The 10,639-nt window shown below is 54.1% G+C and overlaps 1 protein-coding gene across 4 annotated transcripts; it reads right to left on the bottom strand.

The window, feature by feature from the left end:
• Positions 1-444: 444 nt before the first annotated feature.
• DBF4B (DBF4 zinc finger B) lies at positions 445-10,629 on the bottom strand. Of its 4 annotated transcripts, none has more exons than XM_040653393.2 (11): positions 10,403-10,629; positions 7,324-7,515; positions 6,530-6,580; positions 5,898-5,967; positions 5,076-5,140; positions 4,728-4,764; positions 3,445-3,490; positions 2,797-2,913; positions 2,486-2,606; positions 1,708-1,817; positions 445-1,546 (listed from the first exon to the last, which is right to left on the bottom strand). In XM_040653393.2, the coding sequence occupies exons 1-11, from the start codon at positions 10,505-10,507 to the stop codon at positions 850-852; spliced, it is 1,611 nt and encodes a 536-aa protein (XP_040509327.1). In that variant the 5' UTR covers positions 10,508-10,629; the 3' UTR covers positions 445-849. The 4 variants fall into 4 exon arrangements, 3 of the variants coding, with proteins under 3 accessions (XP_040509327.1, XP_040509328.1, XP_040509329.1); XM_040653394.2 differs by having other exon boundaries at positions 3,445-3,487; XR_005842007.2 differs by having other exon boundaries at positions 1,434-1,546; positions 1,708-2,349.
• Between the last annotated feature and the right edge of the window lie 10 nt (positions 10,630-10,639).

The following is a 10,639-nucleotide window of genomic DNA, read 5'->3' as shown; positions in this document are numbered from 1 at the left end:
CGGCGGCTGCGGATGCGGCGGTGCAGCGGAGCCGCCCCCGGCGGTAATGGGGTGCCCCACTTTTAGGGGATGCTGCGGGGAAACGCACCGTTTTGGGGGTAAGCGATGGATTCCCGCTGATCCCGCAGCAGTGCGGGGCCCCACGGGATGAAGAGGGGATGGAGACGGGGTGCTGAGCCCGTGCAGTGAAATCGAAACGTAAACCCCCATTGAAATACATCTGGTGCGGGTTCTGTCCCCTCGGAGCTCTCCCGTCCATCTATGGGGGGTCGCCCCACCCACCCCAGCGCCCCCAACCCCATATACCTGAGTGACCCCCCCAGCCCAGGATAGAGGGCAGCCGTGCACCCCCACGGAGCGGAGCACTGCAATCCCCTGCAGCTCCTTCGCCCCCCCCCAAATCCACGCTATTCAGTTTGACACAGCTCACCCAGCACAGCGCTCTCTGTTCTTTCATTTTATTAAAAGTTCATTAAAAACAAAGAAAAACCAAAGGGCTTGGTGGCAATTAATAACATCTGTAAGCACACCCACCCCAACCACAGCCAGATCCCGGGGGGGAGATGCTGAGGATGCTGAGGCCACAGCCCATCCCACGGATCCCAACAGGAGAGAGGCACTGCAGACCCCAACGGCTGCAAGGCTGCTGCCCTCCTGCTGCTGTGGGGTGATGGAGTGAGCTCTGCACCGCCGTGTGCCCTTCTCCCAGGGGCTGGGGCAGAAGGCTGCATCCCATTTTGCTCCCCCCAGGCAGCAGGCGCTGGGTGAAGATGTATTGCCCCCCAGGAGGTGTGGGGCACTGCCCAGCGCCCATTGAGGGCCCGGAGAACAGGCAGGAGGTGGTTAGAATTAGTCCAGCTGCCACAAAAGGTCTGAAATTGGGGGAAAGGTGTCTCTGCTCCCTGCACAGCAGTTCCTGCAGCTCCTGTCCGACTCAGAGTTCCGCCGCAGCACCAAGCAGGGCTGTGAGTCGTACCCACTGTCCCTCACGCTGCTGTGTCCCCTTTGGAGCAGATCCCTGTCCACAGAGCGGATCCTGCTGTCCTGGAGCAGCGTGGAGAGCAGCGGGACATCCCAGTCTGACTCAGAACTCACCCCAAAGTCACGGGGAGCTGTTGTGCTGCATGGAGGGGTCTGCAGTAACACAGGGCACGGAGTGGGGACGGCCCCCAGCTCCACTCGGGGCTTCTTCCCCAGTGGGGTGGGCTGAGGGGGGCACAGCGGGCGCTTCCTGCAGGCAGGAGGGGTGTGCAGAAGTCTGTGGGGCTCAGACGGAGCAGCAGTTGCTGCCCTGGATCCAGCAGGCAGCCCCAGAGGGCAGCCCCCAGTCAGTCCCTCTGCTTCTGTGGGATTACTGACCCCGTCCCTGGGCAGACAGGAGGAGCACCCCTTGGTGTCAGGGCCAGGATCAGCACTCAGCAGCCCCACAGCCCCCTGCTCATGCTGCTGCCTCTCCTCCCCCAGCACTGCTGTCAGCACCTCAGCTCCTGCAGCACGTTGTGCTCGAGGCATTAAGTGTTCATCTGTCAGGCAGGACAGCGGCACCCTGAAAAGAACCATCCGTTAATGATCCACCTCAAGGCCCAGCAACACTCTGCCCACAGCAAGATGAAGCTTTTTCCTGCAGTGCAGGAGGCTGGGAGCCCTTCCTTGGGCAATTTCAGACCGGTGGTGCTCAGTGCATGATGACACAGACACACAACGTACCTGGGCAGCTGCCCTGTGATGCTGTTGGTGAGCTGCGCGATGACATGATCCACCAAGGCGTAATGAGAGTCATCCAGGGCAAAGCATCTGTGCTGTGGGCTCTGCAGGTGCTGGAAGGATGAAAAGGCCCTTTGGCAATGCTCATCCTTTCACAAGAGGGATATGTGCTGGACCAAACAGTTCCCACAGCCTATGGGGCCCCACAGCCTCTCACCGGGCAGACCCACTGCTTGGAAACAGGTTTAGGAAATGTAGGCAATGCTGTCACCCCTGGCTGCTTACAGAGTTCTGTTCCCATAGACACCTGGAGATGAGGGGCTGTGCCTGTATCTAACAGCAGCCCACAGCTTTCCCAGCAGTTAGTAAAATGCAGATCCCAAATACATGCTGTCTATCACTGAAGGTGGGGCTCTGGAAGCCGCGCTGGTGCTCTGCAGGAGATAAAACCCTGTTCCTATCTCTTTGATCAGCCCATGTCCCCCAGCTGCCACGGAGCAGCTCCTCACCTTACACACCAAGTGGAGGGTTACATCTTGGAGGCTCTCCAAGACCCACGGATGAGCATCTCATGATCTCCAAAACCACTGCTGGCCCAAACCAGGAAATCTGAGCAGCTCTACGGCTTGTGCCTGCAGGGCAGATCTGACCACATCAAGGCCGGATGAACCCACTCTCCTTCCAAAGGGACTGCACCAACAACGGGCACATCACCATCACCCACAGCATTGTGCAGTCCCCATAACTGCCGGGATGAGCCAGGATGTGGCTGAGCCTTTACCTTCTGCAGCTCCTCGAACGTCTCCTGGCAGCACTCACAAAATCCCCTCTTCTTCTTCGGCACTGCTGTGGACTGGGGGCTCTTCTCCCCATTGCTGTGCTCCGGGCTGCCCTCCACGGCCCTGTAAGGTGACAGCAAAGCTCTTCCCTGCCCTCCAGCAAGCACCCAGCTGCCAGATCTGAGGCCAAGGACACAGCCTCTGAGCTACAGATATTGAGCCCAGAGCAGGGCTCCTCTCACCCCACAAGTGCTTCTGTAAGCTCCGTTAGCCAGCAGGATTAAATGCTTGCACTGAAGTGGCTACAACCTACCCGGCCCTGCAGGAGTTGGAGAGGTTCTTCAGAGGCTCGAAGGGGCTGGAGCCCTTGGGTGCCAGGAGGTTGAGGCCAGGAAAGCTCTTGAACTGGTGGTGGAAGGGCCGGAATTGCCTGGAAGAAGCAGATTAGGAAACAATGGTGGCATGGTCAGAATTGTCCCTCCCTCAAAGGGGTATTTGATACGCTATTTGACTCTGCAGTCACCTTAAATGTTGTCTCCAGAGCAATTAATTAGTGCTCTGAGCACTGTTAGAAACACTGCAGAGATCCAACCCCCCCCCGGCCGGGTGCTGTAATCGAGTTACAAGCTCTGACCTCCCGTGCTTCAATCTCTTTCCCTATTTCAAAGGGCTCGAGCAGATTAAGTGACCTGCGAGGATCACATGTGGAATCTGAGCAAGGAAGTAACTGCTGCCAGGTCTCACTGAGCACCTTTTTCCCCAGTGACAAACAAACTATAAAGATTATTTCTCTAAACCCTATTTGCCTCCTCTTGGGGAGCATCACCTTCATTCAAAGAAGCCACACTCCGCCATGGGGACAGAATATCCACCATCCCACAAGAGAGGAAAACAGCTAAGGGTTCCTCCTTTAGGAGTTCTAACGTAGTTTGGCTGTGATATTTGGAAATGTCTCTCTCACCTGCTCTGGTCTTCAACCTTCAAAAAAGGGGGCTTCAGTTTTCCTGCTGGAAAGACAGCTGGGTTAGGAGTTGAATTAGAACTGACAAATTCATAGAATCATTGAATGGTTTGAGCTGGAAGAATCCTGGAAGGTCCTCCAGTCCAACTAGGGACCCCACAGGGTCACCCACAGCCCCACCGGGAGCTCAGAGCCCCTCCAGCCTGACTTTCCCTGCCCATTCATTCATTCCCCAGCAGAGCTGGGCTGTAGAGCCAAACTCATCAGTACTGCTCACACCTGAAAATCCGAGTTGAGAGCTGGTAAAGAAACAAACACCAAACTGTTCCTGCTGGCACCTGCCTGATGCTCAAACCAGCTCCCTCATGCCTCCCTTACTGCCTCTTAAAGGAGGATGTTTTGCTCCCTTGCAGCTCAGTGCTATTTTCTGTAAGGAAATTTCAGCCTCACTCTCCCAGAATGCTGAACCCACCCATCCCCAGCAGTGCATTCCTCGAGTCTCAGCCCTGAGCCTCCATCAGACGCACCCCTACGTCACCGAGGCAGCTATTTACGTGCAGGATCGATGCTTCTGCATAAGTGCTGGTGGCAGAGGGCTGAGCAGAGACAGCTGTCACCACACGTCCCCAAGAAGAGCTCAAAGTGTGCCACGACCACGAGCTCTGAGCTTGCAGCATGCAATCTGCCTTACCTGACAACCTCTTGTACCCTCCCCCCAAACGTCACCTTTCCCCCAAGACTGGAAAATCATACTGGAAGAATCCAGGTTGGATTCTGCTCTATGATGCTCTCCAACGAGCAAAATTCACGAGTCACAAACCAGCCTGCATCACCAATGCCAGTCCCAGCACCACACCTCGCTCCTGCCTAATTGCAGATGAGAACCTGGGCTTCCCAACCCCCTCCCTCCCTGGTTGGTGCCTCAGCTGCATATTTCAGCCTAGCAGAAGTGAGTGGGTTGTGAGGAACGTGCTCTGAGCTGGAGGATGCATTATACTTCAGAACTTTGCTGGAGCCAGCAGGTTGAGCAGTGCCAGCAGCGCAGCTGCTAAGTGCCTTGGGATGCTGGGAGTTAAGCTGCAAACTGTTTGTGGGGTTTTAAGAACACTGCCTGAATTCGAAGGCATAACGCCCTCAGCTGCACACAGACAAGGAGCTGCAAAAGCTGCCTTGGTCGGTCACCCTGGTTTTGTTTGTTGAAGTTTCAGACAGATAATCAGATTCTGAGGAGTCTTCAAGCAGCTCTTAGCGTGAACGTGCAGGAAAACAACTTCCAGGCCTACCTTTGTGAGCTCTTGATCCAGACATGGGGCACTGTGCCTGGAGGAGAGAGCGACACATTCACTATGGGAGACAGCGCAGGCAGAGCAGCAATTACTGATCCCAGAGCAGCAGTGAGATTACAGCACTCACCCACCACTCCACAGCCTCTGCACTGCAGACTGTATCCCCCCCTCCAATATTTTGGCTGTCAATTTACTTAGAGGTACTTAAACACAACATCCAGGTTGCTGCTCTCATCTTCTGCCCCACCTTCACGCTGACCCCTCCATTAGATGAGAGAGATGGATTTCTCAGAGCTATTGAGGGGTCCTGAGCACATCCAGCTTGGCTGAATTTAGGTCACTCACCTCTGTCCTCTGCTTCCGTGCTCCTGAGGCAGCACACAGCAGCTGCTGAATGTATGACAACATTTCTGTGGGGGTGGGCTGTCAAGGAGCTCAGCAAGGCACAGCATCACCACTGCACAGTTAATGCAACCAAAAGCGAGCCAAGGAAGAGTCGGCGCTCTGAGGAAGGCACCCCATCTCATCCCATGGCTTAAAGCCTCTGCAGCAGTGGACGCTACCAGGAACTGTTCAGCATGTGGACACTGGAAAGCCCTGACAGATGTGCAATAGTGCTGCAGCTCAGAGCTGGCTGCTCAGGAATGAGTGCTCGCAGCCTCCACCGCACATCCAGACAAGCGCAGCCATAGCAGTATGTCACTGTCATTGGACACTCAGGAACCTTTTACTCCAGACCTATTATTAGAAGCAGAGTTTCATCATCTGTCTGTCCCATCACTCCCTCCCCATCCATCACCAAGGCAGGAAGCACCTTCCAGCACAGGTCCTCAACCAGCAGCACCTCCTAATTAACCAAGTCCTGCCATTATTACCATCTGTATTTCCAGGTCAGTTAGTAAAAATGGTGAATTCAGGCACTGACTGAGCTATTAATATTTCCAATAGTCAGTATTTTACAGCATACTCTGCATTTGCAATGGTGAACACAACAGTAGCATGTTCTGTGCATGCAAAGCATCACTAATACCACGTATTCCTCATAATCCCTCCCATCTTCCATTCCACACTCGCTGTACCCTTTCTGCACAGCTTCTCTCTAAAATAACAATGATAATAATAAATTCACTGATTCCCACTGAATTCCAGCATAACAGAGAAGGATACCATCCACGTGCACAATCTGGACTCCCCACAAGCGAGCGTTGGCGAGGATGCTGCTGCCACTGCAGGTGTCCTGTGCAAACAGAGAGGTTTGGCAGGGAACAGCTCCAAGCAGCAACAAACTCAGTTCAGTGAGGTTTTCTTGTTGCCCAACTGACAGGCCAAAGCGTAGGAGTTATGAGCATGTGAGCTTCAGGGCACAGAAGGTTCAAACTCATCTCCACCCACCACAGATCAACAGGAGAACGTAGCTCAGGTTTTTAATTCTTGCTATTGTGTGAGCTTCCTAAGTGGTCACTGACCAACTCCACTGCTCCAGCAATGTGGCTTTAGTTCTAATATCACCTAATTATGGTCCTGTGTTAACAATTCTCTCGTGTGGAGCAACCAGATTGCTGGGACTGACTTTAGGAACAGCTAACAGGGAAGGATGGCATGGCTCTGAGAAGCAGCACTGCACAGCATCCTGCAGAGCCACCAACTTCATAGAATCATTGGACAGAATTGTACCTTTACCAGCCCCAGTCTGTTCCCCTCAGCAGGAGGGGCTCTGAGAGCACCTGGCACTGGTTCTGCACTGATCAGCAGTCTTTTGAAGACTCAGCTCAAGGAAAGCCAGGCCACGTGCTGCTCACCTGATTCTTCATGGCCTTCTGCAGCAGCTCCCTTCCCCTGCTGATCAGGGCCTGCAGAGAAAGCAGCCAAGCATTATGTTCCAGCAAACAGCTCCCGGGCAGCAGCAAGCTGAGGACAACAAGGCTGCCCAGCAACAATGATTTCTAGAGATGCCTGCTCCGCTGAGGAATCTGGCCAAGACTTCATCTCAAAGACAGCAGGACTTGCATTTCCAGGGAACACAAACCACAGACACCCTTCACATCCACAGTAGGCAGCCAGTCAGCCAAGGCTTGGCTTTTATTGAGCAGCTTCAGAGCGAGCCAACAGGAAGCAGCAACTTAGCTCTGCAACCCCACGTGCCAAGAGGCTGGCAGGGGCTAGAGATGTCCTTGCTAGTCCTTCCTGGGGAGCCAGCTGCTGTGCCCTGCACCTGTGCCTGTCAGCACACAACCACAGCCTGCAATGGTTCTGAAGCAGATTTATTTTGCTTCCAGTCCTGTTGTGTTTTTTTTTTTCCCTAGACATACTCCTGCACTGGGATGGACTGCCTGTTCTGCTGGGAAGCCTGCAAAGCCCTCAATTTCCTCCACCATTTGAGTAGGTATCCTTTGCTTACTAGCTCAAAGCTGTGACATGCACATTAGGGGGAGCAGCAAAGCACAGACACCAGGAACATTGGTACAAATGAGAATGGGAAAAAAAAGAACAACACAGTTGCTCAGAGCAGGAACAGACACCTTCCAACACTGGTTGTACTCTGTAAATCCCTTGGGATAACCTTTGGGTTGGCTTTAATCTAAATAGCTCTTACGGTGTCTGGTGGCTTCTGCTGAGGTCTGGTGTGGCTCTCTTTGGATAAGGAAGGTGCTGAGCTCTGGGCTTTTGTATCCTCTGAGGTCACGCTGCCCCTCTTCTCAGTCCGAGCTCTGGCTCTGCTTCGTTTGGCTTCTTTTTTGCTGGACACCACATAGCTGACTTCTTTGCTTAGGAAGCTTTCAGTCACCTGCAGCAAAAGACAGAACAGAGCAGCTCTAAAATACTCCAGCAACACAAACAGACCTTTGTACAGAAGGCAGAAGATGAAGAAAGAGGCTAGAAACCAACAAGCCTCATTTAGGGCACTAACAACAAGCTTAGCAGAAGCTCAGTGGAAGCAGAGAGATATAGGGTATGATGTACACAGGAGGATACAAATCTGTGCAGTCTGAAGTCACAGCTGCTAAACAAGGCCATCCTGCTGCCCCACAGAACACAGTGCCACAGTGGCATTGCTCACTGCCCTACAGCAGCGACTTATGCTGCAGGAAAAGAGTGCCTCAAAATCTCCCAGTGCAGAGGTTTGGGCTGTGACTACTGACAAATGCTGCACCCAAATACAGCATCTCTATGAAGGGGGAAGGAACGAGAACTCTGCTACAAGAGCACTGCATTTCAGGGGGAAGTGACACAAGGAGATGTCTGACCAGAAGCCAGAGGGATGGTCAAAAGGATAAAGTTATTTCCAACTACTGTGGCAGCTGCACAGAGAAATAACCAACCACTGGGAGTCCTTCTCAGGCTGGAAGACACAAAGTGAAAAGAGACTTGGAGAGCATTCCTTGGAGGGTTGGCAACATGTCCAGGCAAAGGCAGAAGGAAACCATCAAGTTAAGCAAGAATATATGACTGAAGAAAAGGGAAAAAGTGCAAGTCAGTCTTGCTAAGCACCCAGCCAGCCAAAGCACAATCCTAGGGCAAGATCTACAGAGTGGAAATGTGAGAGCAATGCAAAGACCTTACACCTGCATGTGCAGGACAAGGGGAAATAGTCTCCAATTCGAAGAGGGGAGATTTAGATTGGATAGAAGGAAGAGGTTGTTTACAAGGAGGATATAAGGAAGAAGTTTGTTACAGTCAGGGTGGTGAGGCTGTGGCACAGGTTGCCCAGAGAGGTGATGGATGCTCTGCAGATGCCCAGGTCAGGCTGGATGGGGCTCTGAGCACTGACAGAGCTGTGGGTGTCCCTGCCCACTGCAGGCAGTGCAACCAGATGGCCTTCAAGGATCCTTTCCAACTCAAACAATTCTATCAAGCAGTGATGGACTTAGAATGGATGCTTTGGTGCACATAAGACCACCTGTGCCAGAGAGGAAACAGCACAAAACAGACAGCAACAGCTCAACCACAGCACGGCTGTGGGCACCTCAGGGTCATGCTGGTACCAACAGGGCCACGTACAGGTGGGTCTGGAGACCTCCATGGAGGAACCCCCACACCTCCCTTGTCCCTGTGGAAAGGCTCAGTCACCACCACTGTAAATCACAGATTAAGGTTGGAAAAGAGCACTGAGATCGCCAAGTCCAATCTCAACTCATCTCCACCACGTCCCCATTGAACAGCTTAGGGTGGGAGGGACCTCTCAGATCATCCAGTTAGAACCTCCTGCCATGAGCAGGGTTGCTGCCCACCAGCTCAGGCTGCCAGGGCCCACCCAGCCTGGCCACGAATACCTCCAGAGATGGTGTGCCTATGGCATCTCTGGGCAGTCTGCAGCAGCACCTCACCACCCTCTGAGTAAAAAAATACCTTCCTAACATCTTACCTAGATCTCCCATCTTCCAGCTTAAAGCCATTTCCCTTCATCTTATCTCTATCAGACTGTGTAAAATGTTGGTGCCATTCAAGTATTAGAAGGCCACAATGAGGTCTCTCCAGAGCCTTCTTTTCCCCAAGAGAAACAAGCCCAACTCCCTCAACTTTTCTTCACAGTAGAGGTGCTTCAGCCCAGGGCCTCACAAGAGCAGAGGGGGGCAGTCACCTCCTCTCCCTGCTGCCATCCCTCTGTTGATGCAGCCTGGAATACTGTTGGCCTTCTGGGCTGCAGGTATGTGCTGCTGCCTCATGTGCAGCTTTTCATCCACTAGAAAGTGCTTCTCTGCAGGGCTGCTCTCAAGCTCTTCTCCCAGTTTGTACTCCTACCTGGGATTGCCCCAGTCCAACACCCTGCACTTGGCCTTGTTGAATCTCTTGAGGTTCTTGTGTGCCCAGTTTTTGAGCCTGGATGGAGTACCTTCCTTCTGTGGTGTCAGCTGCAGCACTCAGCTGGGTGCTGTCTGCAAACTGCTGAGGGTACACTCGATCCCACTGTGTGTGTCACTGATAAAGGTGTTGGAGAGCACTGGTCCCAGATGGGCCTCTGGAGGGCATCACTGATCACCGCCTCCACTTGGATGAAGCCATAGACAACAGCCCTGTGGCTGTGACCATCCAACCAACTCTTTATCCACTGAATAGTGCAGCCTTCCAGCCCATCTCTCTCCAACTCAGGCATAAGAATGCAGTGTGGGACTGTGCCAAAGGCCTTGCACAAGTCTGTGTAGGTGATGTTGGTTGCCCTTTGTCCACTGATGCTGGTGCTCCATCAGTGAAGGCCACAGACACACCAGGCACACTCTGCCCTCAGTGACTCTGTGTTGGCTGTCTCAGATCACCCCCTCACCTCACACGTGCCTCGATGTGCCTTCCAGCAGAATCTGCTCCACGGCACAGAGGTGACACCCCCGTCTGTGGTTCCACAAGTCTTCTTTTCTCCCTTTCTCAAGGAGCCCCCAGGTGCACATCTTTAAGTTTCCTTACCATTCCCACAGGCAATGACCCCCCCACCCCCCGTGCAGCCAATGCCGGAGCACCACCACGAATTCCAGGCAGAAATTTCCCACAGCACCCAACCCGACCCTCCCCTTACCCAACCCCACGCTCCAGGCAGTGACCAGCGCCCCGGGCCGCCCGCCCCCTCACACCCCCTGCAGGGACCTACGACCACGGGCGGGGACTCCGTGCCGCCCCTCAGGATCCCTCCGAGCCCCTCCGCGCCGGGCGGCCGAGGCCCACTCACCCCGAGGCCCACTCACCCCGCCCAGGTGCCGGATGACCGCCGCCAGCTCCCTCGCCGCCCACCCGCTGGGCACATCCAGGAAGAAGGTCCTCCCACGGAGAGGCCCCGCAGGAGCCGCCATACCGAAGAAAAGCCGCCTGCGGCGCTCCGCCGCCGTTTAAATTCCCCCCCGCCCTGCTCCTAACGGCGGTCACTACGGTGGCCGTGAGGGCCGCGCGCCTCGCCACAAGTTTCTCCCTCCCCGGCCGCCGTA

This window comes from Gallus gallus, chromosome 27 (assembly GCF_016699485.2).
Source record: "Gallus gallus isolate bGalGal1 chromosome 27, bGalGal1.mat.broiler.GRCg7b, whole genome shotgun sequence".
NCBI classification, from domain to species: Eukaryota; Metazoa; Chordata; class Aves; order Galliformes; family Phasianidae; genus Gallus; species Gallus gallus.
This window is presented reverse-complemented; position numbering and strand designations above follow the sequence as displayed.

What these genes read in the sequence shown, in the direction of transcription:
- DBF4B (XM_040653393.2), bottom strand. Translation starts at nt 10,507, where the DNA reads ATGGCGGCTCCTGCGGGGCCTCTCCGTGGGAGGACCTTCTTCCTGGAT. An exon ending in AGCAGAAGCCACCAGACACC is followed by an intron (nt 6,581 to 7,323) that starts GTAAGAGCTATT and finishes CTTTCTCTGCAG; the next exon opens with GCCCTGATCAGCAGGGGAAG. An exon ending in AGAAGGCCATGAAGAATCAG is followed by an intron (nt 5,968 to 6,529) that starts GTGAGCAGCACG and finishes CTGTTTGCACAG; the next exon opens with GACACCTGCAGTGGCAGCAG.